This window comes from Plectropomus leopardus, chromosome 16, assembly GCF_026936395.1.
Source record: "Plectropomus leopardus strain MGB_pleo_1.0 chromosome 16, ASM2693639v1, whole genome shotgun sequence".
Classification (NCBI taxonomy): Eukaryota; Metazoa; Chordata; class Actinopteri; order Perciformes; family Serranidae; genus Plectropomus; species Plectropomus leopardus.
The window spans coordinates 1,460,293-1,488,036 of record NC_142191.1 but is presented as its reverse complement, the minus strand read 5'-3'; the positions used below and the strand labels follow the sequence as shown (position 1 = coordinate 1,488,036).

The following is a 27,744-nucleotide window of genomic DNA, read 5'->3' as shown; positions in this document are numbered from 1 at the left end:
TTTAAAAAAAAGACAAAACAGCATAATTTACAAAGATCTATAGTCCCTTTAAGCCCAAACAAAAAAAAGGAAACCACGACTCTTCAAAAGATCTGTAATATTTATTGTGCCAACATAAATATATTTTCAAAGTCTGCATGTTTTGACACAAAATACAGAAAACTGTCTCGAAAACTACAGTTGACATCAAGCATTGAAATCTGTCTTATATTCAACAAAAGATTGATTAGTTTTTAAAGAATTACGCAGCACTTTGATCACACAGATCATCAGAAACAACAGAGAACACGCGGACTCTAACTCCTGACGCACTGACAGGCGCTTCCGCTCACGCGTTAAACCGGACGCTCGTTTCTCAGCAGGAACGATGAAACGAACACGTTAAAGGCTGAAGATGAGCTGACGGCTCACCACGCTGAGGACAAACGGCAAAGAAACAGAAAACACTGAACTGGAACCTGCGGTCCCTGAAGATAAACGTGTCTGATGAAAGACAAAGCAAAGACAGTGGAGGCGGTCACTCCTCCGGCTGACGCTCGGCCGGCAGCGCGTCAGCAGAGCCGTCGATCAGGATGAGAGACAGGTGAGAGATCTTCCACAGCTGAGCCTCTGAGGGAAACACACAACGTTATCTGGCAGCACATGGAACAATGTGAACATAACGTCCTCTGAAGGGACACAAGTGATGAAGACTAGACCGAAGACGGAGTCCTGCTTTATAATAATAATTTACTTTATTTTAGAATTTAACTTTATTTCGACAGTAGCTTTATACCTACGAGCAGATAATGGCCACTTTAAATATGTATTATTTTCTTTGATGTGTGCCTGTACTTCTGACATTAGCAGCATCGCTTACCGAAACTGTCGTCGTCAGCAGAAGACTTCTCGTCCTCAGGGACACGCTCGCTGAAATCCTGGAAAATCAGCCACAAATTCTGAACTGACAGGAAGTGTTTTGATCTTATGTTTGAAACTTACACCGTGCTGAGCTAACGTTATTCCTGAGACGAGCTACTCTACTCTGAAAACACTGTCCTCCACACTGCGGACAGTGTGTCCCTGTCCCAGTCCCTGGAGGACATCGGTGGAAAAAGACACGCAGCCTCTTTAACAATAAAAAGCCAAAACTCAGGTTCTGTGAGACGCTGTCTCTGCCACCATCGTTTGTGTTTGTTTCATCACCTCTTGGCTGAGGCGGCGCTTAGTAACCACGGTAACGGTGAATACATTCATGATGATCAGACACATAAAGTCCTAAAACCTGATCATCACTTCCTGTTCACAGGACAAACTTTTCTAAGCTCTCTGCACACGTTTGGACACAAACTGTGGACTGAAGACTAAGGTCAACCACAGGAAGTCTTCTTTGTCCCTGAAAGTAAACAGTTACCTCCTCTGGACTGGAGGGCGTCTCCAGCAGCTGCTCGCCGTCCTCCGGTTTGTCTTCAGACTCACATCCCAGCAGAACATGGTCCCTGTCTGCAACTGATAAAATATTTATGTATAAATTAATTTTTGCCTAAATCGCTGAGCGAGTTGGTTTGATTTCTAAAAAAACACGAGAAGCCAACGAGCAACTTAATAACACAAGGCACAAAAGTTGGTAAGAAATGAGTAAAAAAGTTACAAGATCATCAGAAAATATTTTTAAAAAAAGAATAAAAAACTAGAAATAACCCAAAAAAGCACAGAAAATTAAAAAAAAAACAAAGTATTTATTTTTTTCTGGAACATATTTTTAAATATATATAATAAGAAATATTATGAAATTAGTTTTCTGGACATTTTTCCTAGTTTTTGATTTTTTTATTTCCCCATTTAAAAAATAAATAAATAAATAAGAAATTAAAGAAACAGGTCTCTTTCTTGCTATTTGTGGACACTTTTCCCCCATGCTTTCAAAATAAATCTAACCAATTTGCTCTGGTTTCAAAGGGTTAACAGCTGGTACATTTCTTTGTTCATCATGTGTGATACCTCTGCAGATGTCTGTCGGACCGACGAGACACGTCACCTCCTCACCCAGCCCGCTCTGAAAAGGAAATAAATAAATCAATAAATCAATGAAATCAGAATTCCTCCGTCAGTGACGGGATGTTTCTGTGTTTAATTTCAGATTCGTGTTGATTGAGTTTTATTACCAGATCTGGATACGTTGGTGGCTCAGAGACAGAAGGCAGAGCTGCAAACACACAGAAACATTTTAAATAAAACTATAAAAACATATGAAACATACAGTAAAGATACAATCTGACAACACTGAGGCGGAGTTTACCTTCAGGAAGAGCAGAGGTCAGATCTTCATTCACCGAGACACTCTGAAACACCAAACATCCCAAAAACAGCTTTTTCTAACACAGCGGCTCAACGACAACAGAAACAACAACTGACTGGATTTATGTTGCTGCTAAAACTGATTCGAACTGGCCCGCTTCAATATTGCATAAAATGAACATTTCAAAATCAAGCTTTAAAATATATTATATGTTAATATTATTTTCTGCTTTTATTGAATTCATTTTAACCAACATCAGTCCTAATCATAAATATCAAATATCATTCATTAATGTGCAGAATTTTAACCCTTTAAATACTGGGTTTTTGTCATGTCACTGTTTTTAGATGAAAAAAATACAAAAAAATGAATTAATTTCAATATACTAAACACAAAGTAGATTTTGTTATTATTATCACAGCCTGCGATATGTCGATGATTTGAAGCAACAGTGACTGTAATTGATTGACTGCAACATTGATCTAACATATATGTGCTATGTTGTACTGATATAGCTATTCCTGTGGAAATTAACAATATGCTGAATTTATCATGTAAACAGTTAATTTGCTAATCCCCCCCCTCATAATTTCTGAAGTTTTCATGATGTGTGTTGTACTCACTCTGAGCTGAGACCACAGAGCCTGAATGTCCTCTGCTGTCAGGCCGCTGACTCTGCCATCATCACGTCCCTCATTATGCTCTGCAGAGCAAAGGAATAAAAAGCCAAATCATTAATAAGCCTCTACACATGAAGAAAGAATGCTGCTTCCACTGCCAGCGAGTGTACAGCAGAGCAGTGATACCACTGAGAAGTCCCACAGGAATCACTCTGCATGTTTCACTGGTCATCCTGCAGACACTGAGTCTGATACCTGTGCAGACGTGCATCAAACAGGCCTCTTCCACAGAGCAGGTCACCTCCTCAACCCCGTCACCCTGAGCACCCATAAAGACAAACCTCACGTGTTAGATAATAGATTACTTTTTAGTTTGATTTTAGTATTCTGTGGATTTAATCCTGTACCGAGTCCTGAGAGGAAGCTGTGCAGGTGTGTGTCTCGCTGGCTGCGGCGTCAGTGTCAGCTGGCAGCGCTGCAGAGACAAACACAGATTATTTAGACGATACCTGATGTGTAACAATCTCAATCCATCATCAAAATACTTCAAATAAGTGCAATGTCTCATACTGTGTCTTCTGAAATCACTAACAAAATGTATTTCCGGCTGCCATGCCTACATTTCCTGAGTGGGACTTTTTACCTTTTGTCAATTGTTTTACCTTTTCGGTGTCATTATCTAAAGCTGCAGTTTGTTGTAAGTTTCCCTTAAAAATTATACATGACTTTAAAGTTTGAGCCTGCTCTGTGTGAGTGTTGCATGATCAGAAGAAGGAATCACTCACCAAACGCAGGAAGCTCACAGGAGGGAGGAACCGGCTCAGTCTGAAACTGCACAAAGACCAAACACACAAGTAAAACCAAACATTTCAAAAATCGTGTCTTTGCAAGTAGAGTTTTTCCAAATGTCTTTTTTAAAACATGGAGCTTTGTACAGAGATGGGGTACAACAGAAAGGAGAAAAACAATCTTTTTTAGGGTAACTGTCATTTTAAGTACACAACAACAAAGACAGTCCAATATACCTGCTTCAGGTCTGCACAGATGTCCTCCCGTGTCTCCTGCAGATCAACGCTCTGCCTGAGACCGACAGCTTCACGAGGAACCTTTAGGAGAAAACAACAGCTAATGTGACCTCATCAAGTCTGTTTACCCACATATGCTCAAATCAGCACTTTAAGCTTCACACCTCCTGTTTTCACAAGTCTTTGTCACAAAACTCACCATTTTCACTGACGTCTTGCTGATCGGGGAGTTATCTCTGTCAGTGATCGCCTCGCTGTTGTCTCGGTCTTCGGTCGGATCTGACGATGCAAAGAAAAAAGTAACTAATATAAATTATAATCACTGACAAAACTCTACAAGCACATGAAATACAATCACGATGCAACACTGTAATTTTCCATATTAACATGATTCCCATTTAGTCATTTACTATTAATTGCTTATTTGATGGGCACCATTTAGCCACTTCTTCACAGAGATCACACTATAGTGCTGCGACTAAGTCCGCCCTTCACACCGCCCCGCAAGTTTACACACACCCAAACCACGGCAGCATCGTCTCGCACCAGTGTGTGATTATACACTGCATCACGCATCCTGCAACCAAAGGAGGCATGATGGGCGTGACGTTTAACACACGAGTGTCTGCCTCTAACGTCACAAATAATGTATGCTTCGGCAGCTCTTTCTAAATAATAACAAAGGCATGATATGTCAATCACCATCATTTACCATTTCTGTTACAAAGCAGCTGATCTCGTCCTCTGCTCAGAGGGTAAGGAGCTCGTTAATCTCATTGTTTTCCCAGTTTGCAGACATTTATGGTGGCTGCTCTACTTTGAATTAGCCGCTATGCTAACAGCTGCTTTTTAAATCTCTCGCGATGGGTCGCACACATAAACACATCATCAAAACATCCCACTCGGGCCACTCATGGTCACATCTTTCCGGCTTTAGGTTTTACACTAAGCTCGTTACTGTACGATAACTACCTCCTGTCCCGGCTCAGAGGGGAGACAACTCTGTCCCTCCTTTCCGCAATCGGACATTACAGAAAGAATAGCAAAGCGGTGTAACAGTGTGATATTCACACCTTGAACAGGCGGTGTAAATGCGGCTATTGTTTTCTAATCAAAAACAAAGATAACAAAGATTAATAGAAATAAATTAATATGTTGCTTACCAGAAACATTTATGACGTCAAGGCTGCTTTCCACAGTGTTGGTATCGACCTCTCCAAGCAGAGACAAGTCGGTTGTTTTGATCTCGGTCTCATCTACGGTCTCCATCAGGTTCTCATCCAGAGACTCCATGTCACTTGTCGTGATCTCCGACTCATCTGTGGTCTCCGCAGAGCTTTCATCCAGAGACTCCATGTCAACTGTTACGACCTTGGACTCATCTGTAGCCTCCGTTTGGTTGGCGTCTGGAGACTCTGATACAGTCAATGCGATCTCTGACTCATCTGTAGCCTCTGTTTGATTGTTGTCCAGAGACTCCATGTCAACTGTTACGACCTTGGACTCAACTGTAGCCTCTGTAGGGTTGTCGTCAAGAGATTCTGATGCAGTTGTTGCAATCTCTGACTCATCGGTAGCCTCCGTTTGGTTGTCGTCTGGAGACTCTGATACAGTCAATGCGATCTCTGACTCATCTTTGGCCCGCATAGGGCCCTCATCCAGAGACTGCATGTCAGTTGTTACGATCTCTGACTCATCTTCAGCCTCTGTCAGGTTGTCGTTCGGAGACTCTGATGCAGTTGCTGTGATCTCTGACTTATATGTGGGTCTCTCTGTAGGGTTCTTGTCCAGAGACACCAAGTCAATCGTTACGATCTCTGATTCATCTGTAGCTTTAGTCAGGTTGTCGTCCGCAGAGTCTGATACAGTCAATGTGATCTCTGACTCATCTTTAGCCTCTGTAGGGCTGTCATCCAGAGACTCCAAGTTAGTCATTACAATCTGTGACTGATATATGGTCTCCGTAGGGTTCTCATCCAGACACTCTGAATCAATCATTACAATCTCTGACCCATCTGTGGCCTGTGTAGGGTTCTTGTCCAGAGACTCCAATACAGAACTTAAGTCTTCATCAATAGGGTCCATCATTGAAGCACCCTCTTCTTCAGTGCCTCTGTCACTCTTGTCACAGCTCAAGGTCAAAATACCTTGGTCACCTTTTTCATCGAGTGAAGGATCTATGTCATTATCACATGGCAAAATATCTGCACAGAACTCTACGAGCTCGCCAGTGCTCTGCACTCCGGTGAGGTCTCTCTCAGGATGAATGAAAGCATCAGCAGTGTCCATTTCTTGGCTTTCAGGATACTCTGGTTCAGTCTCTGGTGGTGCAGACTCTATCATGGTTGACTCACATTGCAGAGGTGTTTCAACTAAAGTGGTCAGTCCAACTGCACCAGGTATGTTTTCAGTTGTGGAGCTCTTCCACCAGGCTTTCAGTGCCTCGTTTATCACCTGGCCCTCACTTTCCATCCGCACGACGCATTTGACTTTTCTTTCTTCTCTCCTTACTCTGCTGACAGTGAGCTGTAACACTTTGTCTGTTGTGAGAGCTGAAAACTCATCGACTGAACCACTGTCCCAGGATCCCTGTGAAGCATCAAAGCCTTCAAGCTCACACAAAAATGCCTGTGGAGGACTTTCCATCAGTTTGGGGGGCATTTCCTTAACATCTGTAATGTTGACTTGGGACTTGTTTCCATAGTCCACAAAGAGAACAGACAGCTCTTCTCCAACTTTGTCGATGACCTCCGCACGGTACCAAAATTGATCGTCTGAAAAAAGAGCAACACATGGGCTGCGAGGGGAGAGAGCGCCTGGGTCGATGTGTTTGTCGGCTGCATCCCCCACTTCTGAGACACTTAATGTTATCTTATTAAGCTCTTCTGAGTCCGCAGGCTGACACCAAAATGTCTGAGCATCATTTACAGCTGTGACATAGACATCTAACTTTTGTCCCTCTAAAAACTCTTGTCGGTGGTAAAATAAAGAGTTCAGCGATGAGTTCTCTGAAACTTCACTGATGTCAGAGTTCTGGTCAGGGTTTTCTTTGACCTGTTTTTCAGAGGTGATTTCAGTACCATCAGTTGAAAATTTGCCAGGTACTTTACACATGACATTTACACCACTGTCTTGAAGACTAACCTCCCACACAGATCCTGTCTGCCTGATAAACTGGCACTTGAAAATCTTTTCACCACTGCTGCCAATGTCTTCTTTGAAAGCTGACACTACCTCTGGATCAAGCACTTCCTCTTTTCCAAGACTTGCAGCCTGACTGAGCATACAGGGTGTGCTGTACACGGGAAGTTGCAAGAAAGACTGATGGAGTCTGTCAATCTTAGAAACTGGCAGCATTGCTGTATTTCCAAAATCAACAAACTCAACAAGAGCTGTTGTTGCGCCTTGAATCTCTTTTACAACTGCTCGGTACCACGAGGAATCATCTGCGAACTCTGCTTGAACCAGGTCACCTGGATGCACATCTCTGATGTCTGTGTTTTGGGGGATGGATTGGGGACCATTTAGCATTTCCACAAGGGAGAATATTCCAGTCTCCTCTGAGACAAGTTGCACATAGAAACTCAATGGGCTGCTGCAGTGCGAGACATAGACTTCTGCTTCCATACCCATTGTGATCAATTTTGACGGCAGGTCTGCAAGTTTGGGGAATTTTTCAGCGTTGCTTTCACTCTGAGATTCTGAGCCAGGTAATTTGGACTTTATGAGCTGTTCCGTGTCCGTGGGGAGACTTTCTTCTCCTGGTTTGACAGAGGCACTTGCCGGCTCAAAGCCATTTCCTGTATTGCTTGGTGTCCTTCTACTTGACTGCCTTTGGTGTGGAGGTATGTACAGCTCTAACGGAGCAGCTTTGTTCTTGGCGTCCTTCATTTGACGTGCTGCTGGTTTGGGGGCAGAGACATTTTTCTTTGAGGTTTGAGTGCGATTGTACATTTCTGCTTGTCTGGGGACAACTTTTAGAGTCTTTTGTGCATGGTTTGCTGATGCTTCAAGTGCTCTCCGACCCTTGTTAACAATATTACCTTTTGTTTGCATCTCAGTCCGAAACATCTTCTTGATCTTTGAGTTGACCTGAGTGTTTCCATGATATAGCTCCACCAGAAGTTTCCCATCAGGTTCTCGGGCCACTACTAGTGCTCGAAATTTACATTCTGTCACACTTGTCTCTAACCAGCTGTTCACCTCACTGGGAACATCAGCAGGCATATCAGAGAGACCACACACAACTGCTTGCACAGGCACAGACATGATGTCATTGGCCTCTCTGGGAACTGGAAGCAAGTCAGATTTCTCCACCTCAATAGTGTCACCATAATCCACAAAGTGGACCAGAATCGCTGGCTTTGTGGCCTTTATCTGTCCCCTGTACCACTGCCCATCGGTGTATTTCGCAAAGCACAAAGTCCCAAAGACTGTCGGTAACTTTACATTCTCAAGCTGCTGACAAAGATTGCTCACTCTGAGCCTGAGATCATTCATCACATCAGCATTCCTCTCAAGTTGGCAGTAGAACTGACCGACACTGTTCACACATGTCACCGTGACCTGTTCCTCTGTGCCAGTTTTGACATTGTGCGTTGAGTAGTAGTATGTGTCCAGACGGAAAGAAGACACAGCAGCTTTCTTGGGAAGTTCACTCTTGACCAGATTAACCATACTGGTGCAAATACTCTCAAAGGGAGTTTCCAGATCCACAATGTTGAAAACAATCTTCTGCTCACTGTACATGACAGCATAAATGGTGCATTTCAAAATCACAAAGTTGGATGCGGCAGTTTCCACAAAGTTTTGAAACCTATCCACGGCTTCTTTGTTCCACTCATTTATGACAGACATAGGGTCAACAGGGTTCAATAGACTACAGCGAAAAGCTTGGCCATGCAGAGTGAGGAACTCTGGCCTGATCTTCCTCAGGTCAAAGAGGGAGACTCTCTCTGTCTGCCCATAGTCAACAAACAACACATCCACATCAGGTGTTTTATGTTTGTGAATTACAAGGGCCCTGTACCACATTCTGTTGTCAGGGTGGCGAGCAACACAAGCTGTTTCCACAAGGGGCTGAAACTCACTGCCTGTATAATGAGCCTGCATGTCGTGCATAAGCAATTTCAAATGCCCTGCATTTTGCACTAGCTGACACCAGAAGTCATTTGGGCTTTCGATGTAGCACACACTGACATCAAGGACACTTCCTATAGGAAACATGTGCTCCTTGAATGTAGGAACTTTTTCATTTATGGCAAAGCGAACTGTGTTTGGGGTCTGGAATGGCATCCCTTTGTTCATGTAAACACCCGAGAGCCTGGCATCTGGAAGTTGTGGCAGAATGGCAGGTTGCATGGTAATTTTGGCTTTGGGTTGTATCTCAGCCCTCTCAGCAAAGCCAGAAGTACACATCATTGTGCTGAGATCTCTCTCTCCCTGAGCTTCAGGGTCTGTTAGTTGGACAGCATAGCCCTCATCATATTTCACTGTCACATGTACCTTTAGTTCTTTATCTGTGACTGCTTTGATGAAAAAGTCACAGGCCTCTTGACTCCATCTCCCATCTTTCGGCCTGACTCCAGCCAAGGTGCATTTCACTGAGAGACACGGCAGCTTTTTCAGCTCCTCGGGAAGGGTCCTGATGTCACTCCTGTCAACCACTTCGGTGTTTCCATAATCAACAAAGAACACTTTGATTTGCTGCTCACCAACTTCAGCCACAGTTGCTCTATAGAACTCACCATCTTCTGCCCTGGCAGCACAGTAGAGTCCAACAGTTGGCTTCACCACATTTTTATTCACCGAGTCTGCGTACAGATGGTAGATGCTATCCATCAGTTCATCCAACTCCTTTGCATGGTTTTGTGTTTGGATCCAGAACTCTGATGGGTCATTGATGTGGTGAACAAATGCCACATGTGACGAGTTGAGAGACAGGTCTTCAGCCGGCAACTTCTCTGTTTTTCCTTTCCCTTCTTTTCCGTCTCCAGCGTGTCCAGGAGTGAGCATCTTTCTCTCAGCCGGATGCTGGCGGTTGCATGCAGTGCTACGAATGGCATAGTCTTCAAGTGTTTTCTCCCTCTCTAGAAAACAGCGCTCCTTGGAACCAAACATGTTGTTGATGTTTGTGTTTTCATCCCCATAGAGCGTGACATAGTGAACGCCTTCAGAGATGCTTTGGTACTCGAATTTGGCAATCACTGTCTTATGCAGGAGCAGGGTCTTGAGATAGTCGATCTGGCTGGATGTCCATCCAACCCCTTTGTCGATGATTCCATGGAGGGAACAGATGTAAGTCACAACTGGCATCCTGAAGAACTCTGAAGCCAGCGGTCTTACGTTCTGCACTGAAACAAACTGTTTTGTTCCATAGTCAACGTTCAGCACCTCCACCACATTGTTGTTTGGGAACACCTGCTGTAGGACGGAGCGGTACCACCTGCCATCACTTCCTCTTGCAGCACAGGGAAACCCAATCATTTCGGGACTTACAATGAAGTTGGTCATTCTGCCCTCACAGCACTGTGTCATTTGCCCTGAGAGTTTCTTCAGCTCTTGTGAAAAGACCTTCAACTGGCAAAAAATCCGCTGCGGATTTGCCACTTCGGTGACTATGACGGTCTCCACGGTTCCTGCTGGCAGCTCTGGATACATAAAGAGCTCTTTCTTGTGCAGTTGCTTAGCTGCTCCCATAGAGAGCCGAGTCTCCGGAGACAGCACAGAGCCACTCAGAGACTGCAGTGACTCAAGAACAAAATCCTGAAACACATCGGGAGACAGCTTCTTTGCAATTCCCATCTCATACATTTGTCTGGATATGCAAGGGATGTGCAGGAGAAATGTTCTGTGTGGCACCAGCACATCTTGCACGTGTGCCTTCACAGACTTCCCGGACAGAGATTTCAGAAACTCGAGAGCTAGTGGGGACCATCTGTTCTCAGGTGAGAAGGGTAACACATTGGCTAGCACACAAAATTCCACTTCAGGTGGCAGGTGGAAGTGCTTCTTCTTACCCCAGGCCAGCTTACTTGTGATGGTGCTATATGTTCTCCCTTTGTCAATGAGGAACACACTGTATTTGGAGCCATTTCTTGACACTATGCGGCACCTGCACCAAACACCATCTATTAGAGCCAAGCACTGGTCACCAGGGTTTCCTTCAAACTCCTGAAATACGCTTCTAGGAGACTGAATGTCTTTGGCAAGGCACTCATAATCTGCTGCCTTCTCCTGGCCAAATTTTCCCCAGAACTCCACAAGCACACAAAGGGGATGCAAGTGAGGCCTGGTTATGAAAACTGTTACATCTGATCCTCTTGTAGGGAGTCCTACGATTGATGACATTTTGGCAGTTTCATGAGCTCCAGCTACTCATGATTTGTCACTTCTCTTCAACACAGCAGTGTGAGCACTGGACGTTATCTGAAAAACATAACAGCACAAAATACACAACATTTCCACTCACAAAGAAGTTGTTTTAAGCTCATCAAAAGTGTTAAAAAGCGTACAACTGAGGAAAACAATCATGTCATGCTCTGTCTAAGCAGGCTCAGTGCTAGACACTGCAATTAAACTGTTCACATATAAAACATTCTGCCAGGAATGTGCACATGTGTAAGTGACAGATGTAAATCACTGCAGAAAATGCTGCCATATTACCAGAAATACTCACTGCATTTGTTTTGGTGGTTTTTGATGTTCACTGGAGATTAAAGAGCTTGCTCAAATCTTGCTGAGAGCAGATGCAGCAAGAAATCTGAAAACAAGCCCCAAGCACATGTAAACACAGAGACTCACATTGACATTGCATGCAATCAAATAGTGAAAACCAGCGATGATGAAAATTAAGTTTAAAAAGAAGTTCAGCCAGCAGCTAACCCACACTGCGTCAATCTAAGAAAACAGCAGGGATTTTTTTGTCTTTAATTTATCTGCTTAAAAGACATTAATTCAACTTTGTTTCACTCAATATGTTTCCCCTGGTCATGCACACCCCACCTGCACTGGCTCTATTGAGGTTTTATTTAAAGACTACTTTAACTGCTCAGTTACTGGTTCTCATCAAACATAAATTGGTATGTAACTGAAAATCACTGTTGTATATTTATTCCAACATTTCAGTGCAGTAGTGCACAGTTTTGTGTTTTAGCCCATGTGCTGAACTGGAGCTACAAATGTCAAACAAAAGCTTTATTTTTGCTTCAGGCACATTTTCAATTACCGGCATCAGATCCCACCTTGCTCTGCAGTGAACCTGATATACCCAGCGTTACAGTGCAGCATTACATTACTGTGATACGAGGCTTTTATTCCTGACATTAAGATGACTTAAACTTCTTTACTCTAAAACCTTGTCCAGTGACACAAAATGACAGAAAAAAACACCCAAACCTGCTACTGTATAATAAACGGAAGCACCACTCATATATAACACCACAAACATATAAGACCGTGATTTTCTTCTAAAAAAAAAAAGATCTCACCAAATGGGAAATAAGTCTGGAATTTACAAATACGTGACACTGAATGGCAGAGAGCATGGCTTTGCCTCTTCAAATTCTGTATTTCTAACAAGATTATAGAGATTCATCTCAAAATTTTTGCACAGTCGCTAAACTTTTAACATAATAATGATGTCAGAATTTACTGACTTTAATTTAAAAATAACATTTTGAAAAAATGAACCTGAATCTCTGATCCACATATTTTAATCGATGTTCACATAGTACTCCATTTTGCACTAATACAGAAATACATATTTTAAGGAATACTGATCACTATGAAAAGCAATCTGAAAGATGTTTTATGTGTTTACTTTGAAAGCAATAGTAAATTATTGAATTTTAGGATAAACTTTGTGATCCTGCTAGATACATTTTATGTACACAAACCTAACTTTGACAATCATCCCCATATTTAAAAGCTTTTTTAATAGATTTTTTTCCTAATGCGGTCTCTTGATTACTTAAATAACAAGAAAAGTTTATCAGCTACACATAATTATAACCAGCTATTTGATAAATTGTCTATTATGTCATTTTAAATGCTGTCTCTTTGTTTTGGTGTTTCTTCCCTTACTGCTGTTTCAGTATCCAAATGTCTTTCAATATACATCCGACTTTGTTATTATTCATTTTAATTTTTTAAATTCACCATACACACTTTGATCCAGTAAAAATGGTAATAAGACAAAAGGTCTCAAAGGATTAAAGTGGAGTCAATCTCCTCTGGCAACAAAACATCAGTTGAATTTTTAACTTCTCATTAGTACCTTAATGGGGGAAAAAAAAGTTATTTGAATATTTAAATTTATTTTCTGCCCTATTTGACATATTTTTGCAGTCCTGTACAAAACTGCACATTAGTTTAATGCATTAGTTTAATATGATTCACAGGAAAAATAAGCCAGTAAACTATATTTCAGAAGGCAACTGTGACATCATGAAACAAAAGTATGAGATCATTATTTACATAAACTCAACAGAAATGCAAACACATTGTTTCTAAACACTTAAAATTAATAAGAAATTGTTAAGAAAAATGTTGAGCATGTTTGAGAAATGATTTAACTGTGAGATTGTCACACCACATGACATTTTTTTAAGGCAACGGCCAAATTACTCAGAAAAACATTTAAATCACTTTATTAAAATCGTTTTAATATGAATATATGTAAGCACAACACCTTTAAGGTGTGTAAAATTGCAACAGATATTTATTAGCGTGTACGTTTTGATTTTGTCTTGTGAAAAATCCCGAATTATCACTGACCCATCCTGACCACATCCTAACGGTTAGCAAACTGCCGCTAGCAAACTTCAACAGCGCCACTATTAAAACGCACGTTAAAAATATACAAAATGCTACACTATCTGCAGATTATCACGCTGAATAATTTACACGTTGATTTAAAATGATTAGACACCCAATAACTCACCTTTTAATTTCGGAAGATCCTGTCGGGTCTTCTTGATGTTAGCACAGCTTCACCGAGTTAACGGAGCTAACGTCCACACAGCCGCGGCGGCGCTAACCTCATCCGACCGCCCAAACTCTCCGGCTGTCGGTCCACCTCCGGTGCTTTTGTTCCAATGTCCTCTGTGGAGACTGACGATCCGGTAAACTGCGTCCTAAAAATATATTTGCTTATTTAGCGTTGCCACAAATTCAACAAACTCCACCGCAAACCGACGTTAGTGACGGTTAGTCAAAGCTAACGGCCTTTAGCCCAACACCACGCGCACCCCGAAATGCTCCGGAAAAGTCCGATCTCTGTTTCCGCCGTTTTTTCATCCTTGACCCGGAAACTGCCGATGTTGAACCCTGACACACACGTAAATGCACACATTAAACCACATTTAAGGCAATAAAACCACGAATACAAGGAAATAAAAGAGATAAAACCGAAACTAATAAGAAAAGAAAAAAATATATAAAATAAATAAAAAGACAAATTGAAAAGATATATAATATCAAAATGATACATAAATTTAACAGAAAAGAAGAAACAACAGGTGTGTCTCCTAATAACATGTACTGTTTTTAGTAGGCTATATGTGAATGTTAACCCTTTGAAAAATGAACAAATTAACTTGATTTCTTTCAAAAACACCAAAGAGAGGTAATAAGCAAATTTGGAAGAAAAAATGAGCCAAAAGTTAATAAAAAGTTACAAGAAAATTACCTGAATTTAGGGAGAAAAAAGAGGAAAGAATCAAAGTAAGAAGTGACCTGAAAAAGTTGTTAAAAATAAAATAAAATAAAATAAAATAAATTAAACAAAACAAAACAAAACAAAACAAAACAAAATAAAATAAAATTGTTTTCTTGGTATTTTTATTCTTCGTTATCTGAAAATTTAAAATAATTCTCTCTCTATCTCTCTATCTTTTCACTATGAATGTCTTTAATAAGACAACAAATGTCTCCGTCGCTACACATATACATTTATTTTGTATATTATGAGAAAAAAGGTAAAATATTTGGGTAGATTGTATCACATGTGCGTGTTTTATTTCAGTCAGGTCATTTCTTGTTACATTTTACAAATTATTTGCAATTTGTGGATCATTTCTAGCCAAGTTCTAAGAAAACATGTAGGTGTTTGTGAATGTTGAGCATGAAAAGGAACACTTGTGAAAGCGTGATGAGGAAATTTGTTTCCTCAGTTATTTCACCACTCAGACAGGATGAAGCAAAAGGAAACATCAGTCCGAAAGTGTTTTATCATCCACTTAATCTCACTTAATAATTCATAGTTTGTAAAGAGAGGCAGCGACATGATTCAGCTTCCCAACAGAACATTTTCTGTCATATAAGTTTAACCCACCCATCCTATTTTTTTTTCTTTCTTTACTAAAAGCCGAACTGGGGACAGGAGTTGGAAACTGGCAATAGCTATAACCTCGATATGTGAAACATCAGTTACTACAGCTTGTTTTCAACAGGCGGAAGTTGACTGTGTTGCTGTGATGTTTATTCGCATTTTCCCTGTCAAATAAACTATATAAAATAAAAATTTAAAAACCTCAGGGCCCGCTTTAATATCACACACACATCTCTCTGCACACAAAATGCACTTTTCAAAATCAGGCTACAAAAATATTAAAATATTAAAAAATATTTTAAAAATATTATTTTTTTAACCCACATCAGCCCTAATCATAAATATCAAATTCATTAATTTACAGAAATCGAACCCTTTGAATGCCATTTTTTGGTCATAATGCCACTTTGTTTTTAGAGGGAAAAAACACATGAATGAACATGAATTATATTTAATATACTACATGCTAAGTAGATTTTCTTATTATTGTTACTATTATTATTATTATCACAGTCTGGGATATGTCAGTGATCAGCAGCTACATTGACTGTGACAGGTCACCTAGTGGAAATAGCATGTATTTCCTCCATATGCCAAATATGGTCAAAATGACCTCATCAGGTGGAAAATAGTCAAAATGACAAATTCAGAGTCAAAAGCCCAGAATGACACCCAGAAATAATACAAGTCCTGTTTTTCTGCTCTGATGGCTGTGGGATCAAAAATGTCAGTTTGAATGGGTTTCAATGGAGCATTTTTTGACCTGAACAGTCTGAATGTAACTATTTAGTTTCCACAGTGTATTTTAGACTTATTGTAGGAGCTGAGCTGGAAATTCACTGATTACACTCAAATACACAATCTGGACTACATTTAGGACACATGCATGAACACAGACAAAAATGATCAAAAAATAGAGAATGAAAAGTTCGTAAAATGCACCAAACAGTCTCCAATAAAACACCTTCCCATCGATCCAACAGTCCTCTGGCTGTGTTGCTCCACTAGGAGGAGACAATGGGCTGTAATAAACTAGTGTCAGACCTGCAGCGGACAATAAACCACAGATATAAGTGAAAAAAGGCTTAGTGTGATCACTGTAAATAACTGTGTGCAACTGAAACATGTGCAACTTTACAGTCATCACCATTAATCTTCATCCCAGACTGCACCAATCTGAACAAACGACCGAGTCTGTGGCAGGTCTGCAGTGGCACAGTTTTATTCTCTTCACAACATAACCATTAATATATCCATTCTTGTTAGTTTGGTTAAACATCAGTGATCTGAGATTAAGAGGCATGCTTTGGTTCATTGGTTTTTCTAACAGTTTAAGATTGTCTGGAGGTTTAAAATGAGAAGTCTCAGAAATTATAAAATCTTTTGGTTATTGTTGAACAACATATAGTTTCTGATAACAGCTGGTCACTGTACTTTATATCAAATACACAGGAGGAAATAATGCATTTGTTAGGGACTATTTGCAGCTGCGGATTAATCCACATTTGGTGCTCTAGTGAGGATGTGGGATTGATTGAACCCTTTGAAACCTGAGCAAATAAGTTTGATTTCTTATAGAAACATGATTAGAAGGCAATGAACAACTTAATAAGACATTAAGCAAAAGTAGCAAAAAAAGGAAAAATTACCTAAAAAATTGCCTGAAAATAAGATAAAAAAGAAAAGAAAAAAGAAGAAAAAAAAACATTTTAGAAAAAAACAAACAAACAAGAAAATGACTAAAAACAGTGAGAAAATGAGAAGGGAGGGAGAAAGAATTATATATATATTATATATTATTATTTTTTATTAGTAGTAATTTTCCTTTTTTTATTATGCAGTTGTTTAGGTAATATTCTTTTATCTTTTTACTAATTTCTTGCTCATTTTTGGGTCATTTCTTGTTAAGTTTTCTCAGGTCTCAAAGAGTTCAAGTGGAGTCGATCTCCTGCAGAAAACAAAACATCATCTTAAAAAATGTTAAAACAGAGAATCTGAATACGACGCAAAAAGGTTAAAAAGTCTCAGAACAACTGGTCACTTTGTAAAAATCAGCAGGTGGGAAATAATAATAAAAAAACACCAAACAGGTTAAAAGTTCTTCGAGTCAAATGTTAAAAACTCTTTTAAATGTACTTTGTTTGTGATTAACGAGTTTTCCAGGCTGTTAAACTGTCAGAAGTTAGTCAGCAGCAACATCAGTCGAAGAGTCAGAAAGCTCCGACCTCAGTTCCCCACGGTCTGTAGGGTTTACTGCTGCTGCTGTGAGGAGTCGAGGAGGAGGAGGAGGAGGAGGAGGAGGAGAAGGAGGAGATGGGAGGACTGGTGGTGGCAGTGGTGGAGGTGAAGGAGGAAGGAGGGAGGATGGGGAAACCTCCGTGCAGAGTGATGGGAAACGACGCTGAGAGGGAGAGGAGGGAGGCGGAGAGAGGAGTGGGGGTGCAGGGGAGCACAAGAGACGAGGAGGAGGAGGAAGGAGAGGAGGAGGAGGAGTCTGCATGGGAGGAGAAGGAGGAGGCCGCACTGTGCTGTGACAACTCTGCCAGCCTCTGGGGGGCTCCGCCTCCTCCAGCATCTGGAGAAACAGCCAGCCCGCTCAGTCCGTACTGCGCAGCAGCAACCGGCAGAGGTCGAAACGCAGCTGCGGTGGCGACTGCGGCGGCCGCAGCGGCCCAGTGGTGGGGGTGGAAGGGGTGAGGTAAAGGGGGAGGCTGCTGGTGGTGATGTGGTGAGGTCATGGTGAGGGCGGCGGCGTCACGCTGGGAGGCACAGGAGGTGAGGTGGGAGAGGAGGCGGGAGCGCAGAGGGTCGCCGGAGTCCAGGCACTCCACGGCGCTCAGGTAGCGGGAAACCTCCGTCACGCACTCCCTGAAACCCAGAGACAGGAAGTCCAGGGCCAGAGCGTGGGCGTCAAAATAACCTGCAGACACACAGAGACAGAGAGGTCAAATACGGCACAGCCCCGTTTCCACCGGCAACTCGGTTCGGCTCAGTTCACTTCAGTTCAGTTCAGCTCAGCATGGTACGGTTCGGCTTGGCTCGGCTCGGCTTGGTTAATCTCAGCTCTTCATGTAGAGGTTACGTAGAGGACGGCAGCACAAGATGCAGCAGTCAGTAGCTCCTCAAATCCTTGCTATTTTTTTGCTACATTTTGCTTTCTTTTGTTTTTTGACTCCACGGCCCCTTCTGCTGAAGCACGACTATCGTACGACAGAGAAGCACTTTTCAAAATCAGGAAAAGCTGTGTGGAGTTTGGACTGAATGCAAAAGACTGCGAGAGGATCCCCACAAATGGCATAAGCTGAGCGGCCAGTCAGACCATAGGGGAGAAATGAAACCAAAAGACGAAGAGAGGGAGGACAGCCGGCATCAGGGCAAGGCTAACCCAATCTGGACAGAGAGCTGTTGCTCTACCAACCTTCTTCTGGCTAATGTCCGCTCGCAGGAGAATTATGTGGATGAGATGGGATTGAGACTCACTCAGCAACGAATCAGAGACTGCTCTGCACACATCTTCACAGAGACATGGTTAACCCCTAACATCCCAGATCAAGCTGTTGCACTGGATGGACAGACCTTGTTCAGAGCCAACAGGACAAAAGACTCTGATGCAAATTCAAAAAATGCACTGCAGGAATTGAACGATGCCACCAGCAGCAACAAACAACCGGATGAACTTTTCATAGCAGCTGCTGATTTTAATCAACTCATCCTTCAACTCCACAGATGTAGCAGGATCAGGGACAAATTTTAATTACATTTTTTGAACTTTGTTTAGAAAATGGCTAATAAATCTTCCTTCTACCTTCTTCTGCTACCTTCTCAGTTCAGCTCAGCTCAGCTCAGCTCAGTGTCCAGTTTTTTTGCGTTTCCATAACAGAAAGTTGTGGATGGGACCAACAGAACTGTTCTCACTGTGCCTCATTACTGGTCCCCCCTCTGTTAGGTCACAGGTGAATTATAGTAAGTCTGGATTCAGCGTTGGGGGTGGGGCCCCGTTTATTCCTATGAGAGCTGCTCATTAATGCACAAAGCAAAAAAAGCTCTTTTTCCAGGTATACAATATGACAAAACACCCGGATCTACTGGCCCATGAAGCAAGCGCACTAGATCCTTACAGCGACTGAGGTTTAGCACTTCGCCAGCTTGAATGAAATCTAGATATCTAGATAAATCTAGATAGTAAAATCAGTCGTTTTGTGGGCTTTCATGCTCATAAAAATATTTACTGATTTACAGACATCTATTTCCTGATGTAAGTCAATAGGGAAGAATTTTTCTGGGCCAGTGTGCATCACGTAAAACGAACGCTGTAATTCCACTTTTGGCCACTGTGTAAAATTTGCATCGGAGCCTGGTGCACTTCCTGGGGGCTTGGTTGTGGTACTGGTTGCAGACTGATCCGGTACTGAAAAGTGGAGTTAGAAACCCTGCAGCCTGTTGACTGGTCAGCAGAGAATCGACAGTGTGCTGAAGCCTGAGCTGTGGCTGCTTTAACCTGCTCATACCGTGACACCGTGACGTTTCCATCCATTAGGAAACTATGAAATAAAAGCATGTTTCAGTAGCAGAGGCACTGCAGAGAGACGGCCTGTGAACGCAGCCCACCCCCCCCCCACACCCCCCGCTGGCTTTATGAAAGCACTCAGCGCTGCTCAGGGTCAAGTGGTGTTTTCATCCCTGCAGCGCTTTCCCATGGACTCACCACCTCCCTCTGTCACACACACACACACACAGTAATGTTTGACTGACATCTCGTCGCTCTGACAAACCAAACTGACTTTAAAGAGTTCACACAGACTGACAGACACGTCGCCGCACGTCTTCTGTTGAAAGCTGCATTTGAATGCATCATGAAACTGGCGGCTGACTGACAGACGACCTGCACGTCCTCAGACTGAATCTATTTAAGTATTTTCAGGTTTTTGTACCATAAAGAACTTTACAGAGCGATAACAAATGCAGTTTCCACACTGTAAATCAACAGTCTCATTAGAAACATACATTTTTATCATCTTTGGTCAAGAGTAGCATGAAACAGTCACTCAGAGAGCTCCCTCTTACCCACTGCTCAACATGCTGTCAACACAACACAATGAAACATAATGAAACACAATGAAACACAATGCAAAGAAATGTTAAGAAATGCAACACAGCAAAGCACAATGAAATGAATCACAACAACAATGAAACACAACATCACATCAAGAAATGTATGTGTTGTCTGAATCTCCAGAGTGCACAAAGATGGTTTAAATGTTGATTTTTCAGACAGTGGTTTGATTGTGGTCACCTTTCCCTGCGGTGGCCTGCAGCACCTTCAGATGGTCCACAGTCATCTGCAGAATCTCAGCCTTCTCCAGTTTAGCTGAACCCTGAAAGAGCAAACCAAACTATCAGAGCAGAGCGGATGGAAGATAAAAATATCGTTTTCCAACCATGTTCAGCAGTATTAATTGCTCTTAAATTCTTTAAACAGTGCTGTCAGCATAAGACTGTGCTGGTTTTCAGTTAAATCAAACACGACAGCAGCTGGATTCACTCGCAAAAACACCACCAAACACATAGTTCCTCAATACAATATTTTAAAAAGGGGCAGGATAAAGATACAGATTTGAGATTTATTAGGTCCGGACATGAAACCTGCAATATAAAGAATAATATAAGAGAAGAGAAACTTCTTTTTCTATACTGGTAAATATGATGCATTCTCATATGTGCACTTATTTTACCATGAAAAGTATATTTTGCAAAAAAAAAAAGGAACTGACCTATACATTGGTCAAGTAATGTTATTATATTGAAGGCAAGAGATAAACAAACCAGCTGAAATGTTGCACTACATGATGGTTTTGTTGTGGTATGGATTTTGTCTCTTTTTCGAACTTTTTCTGGGTTTTTTGGCCGTTTTCTGCTGCTGTGTTTGTGTGTTTTCAGAGGCTGGCCGTGGCCTCATGCTGCTGGAGCTCTGCATGCACACCTGCTGCTCATTCTGCTCATCAGCTGCAGCTTAAAAACCCCACACTCACACGTCCATGCTGCCACATGTTTCTGCACCTCACAGCGGTGCTAGCACCTCCTCTGCAGTGTACTTCTCTGTGAACAAACTGCCACAATCATCCTCTGGTGTTTTTCCATTTCCAGTGCCTCATTTCTCCGACCTCAAGCCTCCCAGCCTCCCTCCACCTGTGCCTCCATCCTCAGACTCACTGTGATCTGCCCGCTTCACCCACCTGCAGACTCAACAATAACTTCGCTTTGACCTCTTTTCCCCTCTTTGTTGAGTGGTCTTGCTCTTGGCTCCACTTTAAAACCACAGTAAGTCGTTACAGGTTTTGCAGATTATGAGCACATTTTCTTTATCAGATGACAGTTATTAACCCTTAGGGCCCACTTTAATATTAAACACACTCGTATCGCTCTGTGCACAAAATGCACTTTTCAAAATCAAGCTATTAATAAAAATGATACATTAATATTATTTTCTGCTTTCAATTAGTTCATTTTAATTTATTTATATATTTTTATTTTATTTTTTTTACATCAGTCCTAATCATAAATATCAAACATTTATTAATTTTCAGAATTTTAACGCTTTTAAAAAAAAAAAAAAAAAATCATGATACCACTTTTTAGATGAAAAAGAAAATAAATAAATAAAATAATGATTTGCCATAAACTTCATGCTGAGTAGTTGTGTTTTTCTAGCTGCTGACAGTCTGGGATATGTCAGTGATCAGCAGCTACATTGATTGTGACAGGTAAATAACAAATAGCATGTATTTCCTCCATATGCCAAATATGGTCAAAATGACCTCATCAGGTGGAAAATAGTCAAAATGACAAATTCAGAGTCAAAAGCCCAGAATGACACCCAGAAATAATACAAGTCATGTGTCAGCATCTTGTTTTACATGTGATGAATTTTGTGAGAGGTAATCCATTACAGTGGTATACTGCATATCTTTTTCAGCATCAGTTTTTCTAAATTTGCCATGTCCAGAACCAAAGACTGAGTCAGCAGGAGAGTGAGACACAGACAGGTGAGATCAGACAGCAGCTCTGATGAGGATCAAAGACTGCAGTGATCAATACAGACAGAGTTTGCAGAGAAACCATCATGATTTCACACACAGTGAAATCACACTTGGAGTGTGAAACTGTGTAAATAAAATAAACAATTTTTTCAAATTAAATTAAATTTAAAAAATAAATTAAATTGAAAAGTAAAATAAAATTGCAATGAATAAAATAAAATACTTTCTGGTGTGTAAGTATCCTGCATAAGTTTATTTTAAGCTCCCTTTGTCGTCCTTCCCTCTGGTTTGAGACATATTGACCTAACAAAGTTGACTTATTGGTTCTGCTTTGAGAACCAGGATGAACATGTGTGGTTCCACAGAAACAGACTCACCTGCTTCTCAAACGCCGTGGGGACGAGCCTCCGTAACTCAGACAGACTGTTGTTGATTCTGTCTCTGCGTCTCTTCTCGATAATCTGACAAACAAAACAAAACGATAAAATCATCAAACTGTCTCTGAACTGTTAACATGTGGAGCTAATTATCTTTCATCAGTACAGATAATAACTTTACCCCTCTGCGTTTTTTCCTCGCCATCACTTGAGTGGTCGTGGTCGGTGACCCACATCTTATAAAGGACGCCTTCATGTGTCTGAAAATAATAATAACTCCATCAATGCATAAAAACCTCAGCAACATGAGTTTATCCAACACTTAAATCCAGTAGAAAAGTGGAGTGTATTTTCTCGTGATAACAGATTGAAAAACAAAACAAAAATTGAACAGTACTCCTAATGTGTTATGGGCCGTTTGGAAAAATGTCACTGAGGAACATTTTAACATTTAAAAAAAAGAAAAACTGCATTTCTGGATCATTTCTTTGTCTGATTATTAACATTCATGTGTTGTTGTTTTTTCGCCAGCAGCTGTGGCGGCAAAAGTCATGTTGGAAGTAAAATTACTCAAGTACTATACTGAAGTACAATTCTGTCATGATAAAAAAAAAGTTTTTCCCATTTACTGCTATTTCGTTCTTTACATTTATATATTTACACATTTTACACACTCGGGAAATTTATACATACTATGACTACTACAACATACTTTAACTGTATTTCTATTTCAATATTTATATTTATATACTTGGTACTTATTTCTATTTGCTATAATTCTACTGACATCAGAGCAACTGTAACGAGTCCCCCCCACCCCCCACCGGGGATCAATTAAGAAAAAGCATATTTTCTTAAGGAAATATTTTACTTTTTGCTTCATAAACTTTATTTGATACTCATAACTTACTTAAAAAAATATTTTAATTTGTGTCTAATGAACTAGAATATTCAAATCCCCTTGTGTGTGATATAAACAGAATAATAAAATAATATTCTATAACAATAAGGTTAACTTGAAATGTGTTGTATTTACTTCATTTTGTGAAGTCAACCTAAAAATAACGAGTGACATGAACTTGTTTTAGTTTTTTTTCTAAGTGATGGAAACTTAAGCAAACCAAGTTGTGTCTCCTCGCAGGATTACTTTCGTTTGAAGTGTGATTGTGAGCATCTTTAGAAAAGACCAGTGGTTGTGGAAATGAACAAAATTATACAATCAAAACAAATCCATGTTTAATTAAAAGTCCTTTTAAATAATGTGAAAAAAATGTTTGAACAACTTTATTTTCAAGAGTCTGATTAACTTAAATGTGTGTTCATAAAGAATTAAAAGATAATGTTCTTTTAGATAATGTGTAATGTGGATAATGTGATCACACATTTTAAAGTTAATTACTCATAAAAAGTTAGTTTTTCCACGTTATTTAAAAGGAATTTTAAATTGGCATTCAGGTTCCTAGATTTATAAAAGTAAGATCCGCTTGTGAGTTCAACATGAAGACTTTCCTTTAGCATTTTACATTCAACAGTGTACTAAATTATCAGTTAGAGTTAACCATTATCCACTTTTTATAAATAATAATTGAATAAAGAAGTATGTAGTCTCTGACTCACCCTGGATAAATGCTCTCACTGCCCACATCGATGGTCTCCTCCACATCACTCTCAGCCGAGCTGCTGTCCTCACAAGGCCGCTTCATGGTGCAGGGACGGCGGGGAGAGCTGGCCCCTCCGGAGGGGGGAGGACGCTTACTTCGCTTATTAAAAACAATTATTAAAAAAAAAACTACCTCTCTGGACTCCGATGATCACGGATGTTTGACGGAGTGATTTAGAGAGATTTTTCAATTTGTTCAACCTCAGAGTTGATGAAGTTTCAGGTTATTTTCCTTCAAATGCGCAAAATGTTTTCCTCTTGCAGAATTAATAATCCCCAAAAAAGTTTTCCAACATCAGCAAACGAAGAAACTGGTGAGCATGATGCATATCTCCCTGTTTATTGGTTTTCTCTTTTTTGTGTTAAATCTTCAAAAACCGTTCAGTGAAATTTGTTTTTTTTTTCTGGAGCCTCCAGGAGCTGTTTCCAGCGGTGCGTCCGGTAAATAGTCCGGGGCAGGTGGCCCGTAGGTCGGCTGCAGACTGGACTGGTGACCGGTGAGTCCTCCTCCTCCTCCTCCTCCTCCTTCTCCTCTGCTGGAGCTTTCCCACGGAGCCTGGGAGCTACACACACAGACACAGACACACACAGACACACACACACACACACACACAGACACACACACACACACACACACAGAGAGAGAGAAGGAACCGCCCACGTGCCCTCAAACACAATTTTGAGATGCCTGATTTCTGCAGTCTGCTCCTCCTCTTCTGATAAAGCCGCCTGTCTGCTTGTCTGTGTGTGTGTCTGTGTGTGTGTGTGTGGGAATGAGGCCACTTTTGACAGTCAAAAAATAGTCAACAGGTTTCAGACTGAGACTGTTTTAGTGGAGCTGAACACATGCAGAATATTTATTTTATTCTACTGTTGTGTGTTCTGTGCTTAAGTTTCTTCTCATGTTTTATGGCTGTATACTGTCCTGTGCTTTTGTTGTTTTTATATATTATGTAATCAGGACATCCTTTTAAAAGACATAATGGCATTACATATTTAATTAAAGGTTTACTAAATAAATGAATTAATTAAATGAAATGGCTGATGTGTAGATGGACTCAGTGATGTGTTAACGCAATAATCTGAGATTAACACACTCTGATGTGTTTTAGTTAAAGAGAGAGTTCAGCCAATGAGAGGGCGCTGACAGGTCTGTCTGAAGTCATCAGTAGGAGGAAAAAAGAGAGTGTGTGTGTGTGTGTGTGTGTTATAATTCTTACATTAAATCTTTGTTGGATTGCAAAAAGATTAGCAGGTGTGAAAAGACAGCCGCCTGTGTGTGTGTGTGTGTGTGTGTGTGTGTGTGTCCTCTCTCACACGATGATTAGGTTTCAGCATACACAGGCAGGAGCTGTGGGAACGTCTGACACACACACACACACACACACACACACACACACACACACACACACACACACCCTAATCCCTGGACCTTTGTACGTTCCCATAATGCGTGCACGTACGTGTCACGTTCTCTTCTGCATTTCCAGCACAGACTGAGATTTGTGTTTTTTTATATCACGTCCTTAGCGGCAGCGTTTCAACCTGACGCCGTCCGCTGGCGTATCATGCTGCCGCAGCAGGTGCTGCCCGGCTGTCCGGCAGCGAATCATAAAACTTCACAGTTTTCTGTCCGGCTGTGTTCTCAGCTGGCGTCGTTCAGGGCGTATCATGCGGATGCAAAAGGTGGCTTTTGGCGTCTGGATCTTACCCTGAAATTACTGCAAAAGCACTTTCACACTACATGTCACATTCACACACATTCACACACTGCTGGCCCAGGCTGCTGTACGTAGAGCTACTCAGTAACCGTTCACACACACTCACACACCGATGACGCAGCATCAGAAGCAGTTTGGTGTTCTGTAAGTGGCCTGAGGATACTTCGACGTGTTGACTGGAGGAGCCGGGATCAAACCGCTGACCTTCTGATACAGATTGGTGAGGTGGAATAACGGCGCCACATTCCCCCTTTAAACAGATTAAAAGGAGATCATTGTACGATGAGACGACCAAATCCGTCTCCTCGATTATGAGGTAAATCTAGCAGAGATGTTCTTTAAAAAATGTTTCTCAGGGAAAAGCTGAAAGTTCTCCAAAGTGAAGAACATTTGAGGAAGGTACAAGGTAGATTTAGTAGTTTGGATTTATTAGAAATTAAAATTTGTCCTGAAATCAGAGTAACAAAGTAAACAAAGTAACTCTAAACTCAGCTGAGGTTAAACAGTGGAGGAAGTGGACTCGGTTACTTTGTACACCTTTGAAATTACCAAAAAAAAAAAAATAATGTAACATAGTTATGGTGAGAGAAGTGTGTGTGTGTGTGTGTGTGTTGATGAAATCAGAGGTTTATTAGTGTCAGGGGTCATGAAGGACAAGCAGGGCCATCCTATAGCAGGAAACGCTGAGTGTGGAGGGAGGAATATCTGTGTGTGTGTGTGTGTGTGTGTGTGTGTGTGGAGGGTAATATCTGGGGGAACGTTGGGCTGGAGCGCTGAGTCGTGAGTCGGAAATCCTTTGGGAACAAGAGAACAGGACTGGAAGCTCTGTGTGTGTATGTGCATGTGTGTGTGTGTGTGTGTGTGTTTTTGTGTGTGTGTGTGTGTGTGTGTGTGTGTGATCAGAGAGAATAGGAGGAAGTGGTGTATTATTCTCAGTTAGACGGAGCTCGCCACCCGTCCGTCACCACGACGCCTCGGACCTCACACAACTCAACCCCTCGTTCCCACAGGACGTCCAACACACACACACACACACACACACACACACACACACACACTCATGTAACTTCATCAGCAAAAACAAATGTCTTAAAGTCATTTTCTAGAGGAAAAACTAAAAAATTGCTCAGAGGAAAAGTGTTCTTCCAGCATGTCAGCAGTCGTGTTTGACTTCAGTGATTTTAAACCTCCAGTTAAAACGCAGAACAGGACAATCGAACACATTAAAATGTGCAATTATTAATGTCCGTTACCGTCAGAGCAACAGTCACATTGACCAAGAGTGCTATTTAAAAGTCACTTAAACGCCCCCAAAGTGATCAGCTCAGACAGTTTCTGTTAGTTATTCCAAGAGGAAGAGGCGGCAAATTTAAAAGCTTTTTTGCAAACTTAAAACCAGCAAAATATCAACGTCGTTTGACATCTTCAATATCAACTTGACATTGGCGTCAGACGTTGTCCTGTCACGCGACATCACAGCCTAAACAAACAAATGTCATCACCTGACAGCACCGGTGGCCGGCTGGGTTGGTTTTTTTGAAAACATTTTCGTGTGAACTCTTCTTTGAAAATCTCTCCGAGCTCCAAAAATTGAAACAGTTCAGCTCTGCGCGTGTAAATGTTCTGTGACGTCACGGCAGCTTTTTTAATGACAAGCATCAAGGAAAGGCTCATAATTCTTAATGCTGATCACT

The 27,744-nt window shown here is 41.2% G+C and overlaps 2 protein-coding genes across 3 annotated transcripts; both read right to left on the bottom strand.

Moving 5' to 3' along the window:
• Nucleotides 1–28: 28 nt before the first annotated feature.
• tdrd6a (tudor domain containing 6a) lies at nucleotides 29–14,237 on the bottom strand. 2 transcript variants are annotated; one of them, XM_042503743.2, is made up of 15 exons: nucleotides 13,867–14,237; nucleotides 11,602–11,685; nucleotides 5,087–11,351; nucleotides 4,123–4,202; nucleotides 3,924–4,004; nucleotides 3,684–3,729; nucleotides 3,306–3,373; nucleotides 3,154–3,217; nucleotides 2,902–2,981; nucleotides 2,279–2,321; nucleotides 2,145–2,185; nucleotides 1,981–2,035; nucleotides 1,394–1,488; nucleotides 860–917; nucleotides 30–609 (listed from the first exon to the last, which is right to left on the bottom strand). In XM_042503743.2, exons 3-15 carry the CDS (start codon nucleotides 11,271–11,273, stop codon nucleotides 518–520), a joined length of 6,990 nt encoding a protein of 2,329 aa, XP_042359677.2. In that variant the 5' UTR covers nucleotides 11,274–11,351; nucleotides 11,602–11,685; nucleotides 13,867–14,237; the 3' UTR covers nucleotides 30–517. The 2 variants fall into 2 exon arrangements, with proteins under 2 accessions (XP_087945405.1, XP_042359677.2); XM_088089279.1 differs by lacking the exons at nucleotides 11,602–11,685; nucleotides 13,867–14,237 and having other exon boundaries at nucleotides 29–609; nucleotides 5,087–11,306.
• A 2,217-nt stretch (nucleotides 14,238–16,454) lies between these two features.
• On the bottom strand, nucleotides 16,455–24,892 carry hey2 (hes-related family bHLH transcription factor with YRPW motif 2). The gene is made up of 5 exons (XM_042503638.2): nucleotides 24,287–24,892; nucleotides 22,851–22,929; nucleotides 22,670–22,753; nucleotides 20,549–20,630; nucleotides 16,455–18,175 (listed from the first exon to the last, which is right to left on the bottom strand). The coding sequence occupies exons 1-5, from the start codon at nucleotides 24,370–24,372 to the stop codon at nucleotides 17,466–17,468; spliced, it is 1,041 nt and encodes a 346-aa protein (XP_042359572.2). The 5' UTR covers nucleotides 24,373–24,892; the 3' UTR covers nucleotides 16,455–17,465.
• Between the last annotated feature and the right edge of the window lie 2,852 nt (nucleotides 24,893–27,744).

Coding starts and splice junctions, on each gene's coding strand:
- hey2 (XM_042503638.2), bottom strand. CDS start 24,372: ATGAAGCGGCCTTGTGAGGACAGCAGCTCGGCTGAGAGTGATGTGGAG. Junction 22,754..22,850: donor CGAGGAAAAAACGCAGAGGG/GTAAAGTTATTA, acceptor TTTGTTTGTCAG/ATTATCGAGAAGAGACGCAG. Junction 18,176..20,548: donor GCAGGCCACCGCAGGGAAAG/GTGACCACAATC, acceptor GTGTGTCTGCAG/GTTATTTTGACGCCCACGCT.
- tdrd6a (XM_042503743.2), bottom strand. CDS start 11,273: ATGTCATCAATCGTAGGACTCCCTACAAGAGGATCAGATGTAACAGTT. Junction 2,322..2,901: donor CTCTGTGGTCTCAGCTCAGA/GTGAGTACAACA, acceptor TTGGTGTTTCAG/AGTGTCTCGGTGAATGAAGA. Junction 610..859: donor TGCTGACGACGACAGTTTCG/GTAAGCGATGCT, acceptor TGTTTCCCTCAG/AGGCTCAGCTGTGGAAGATC.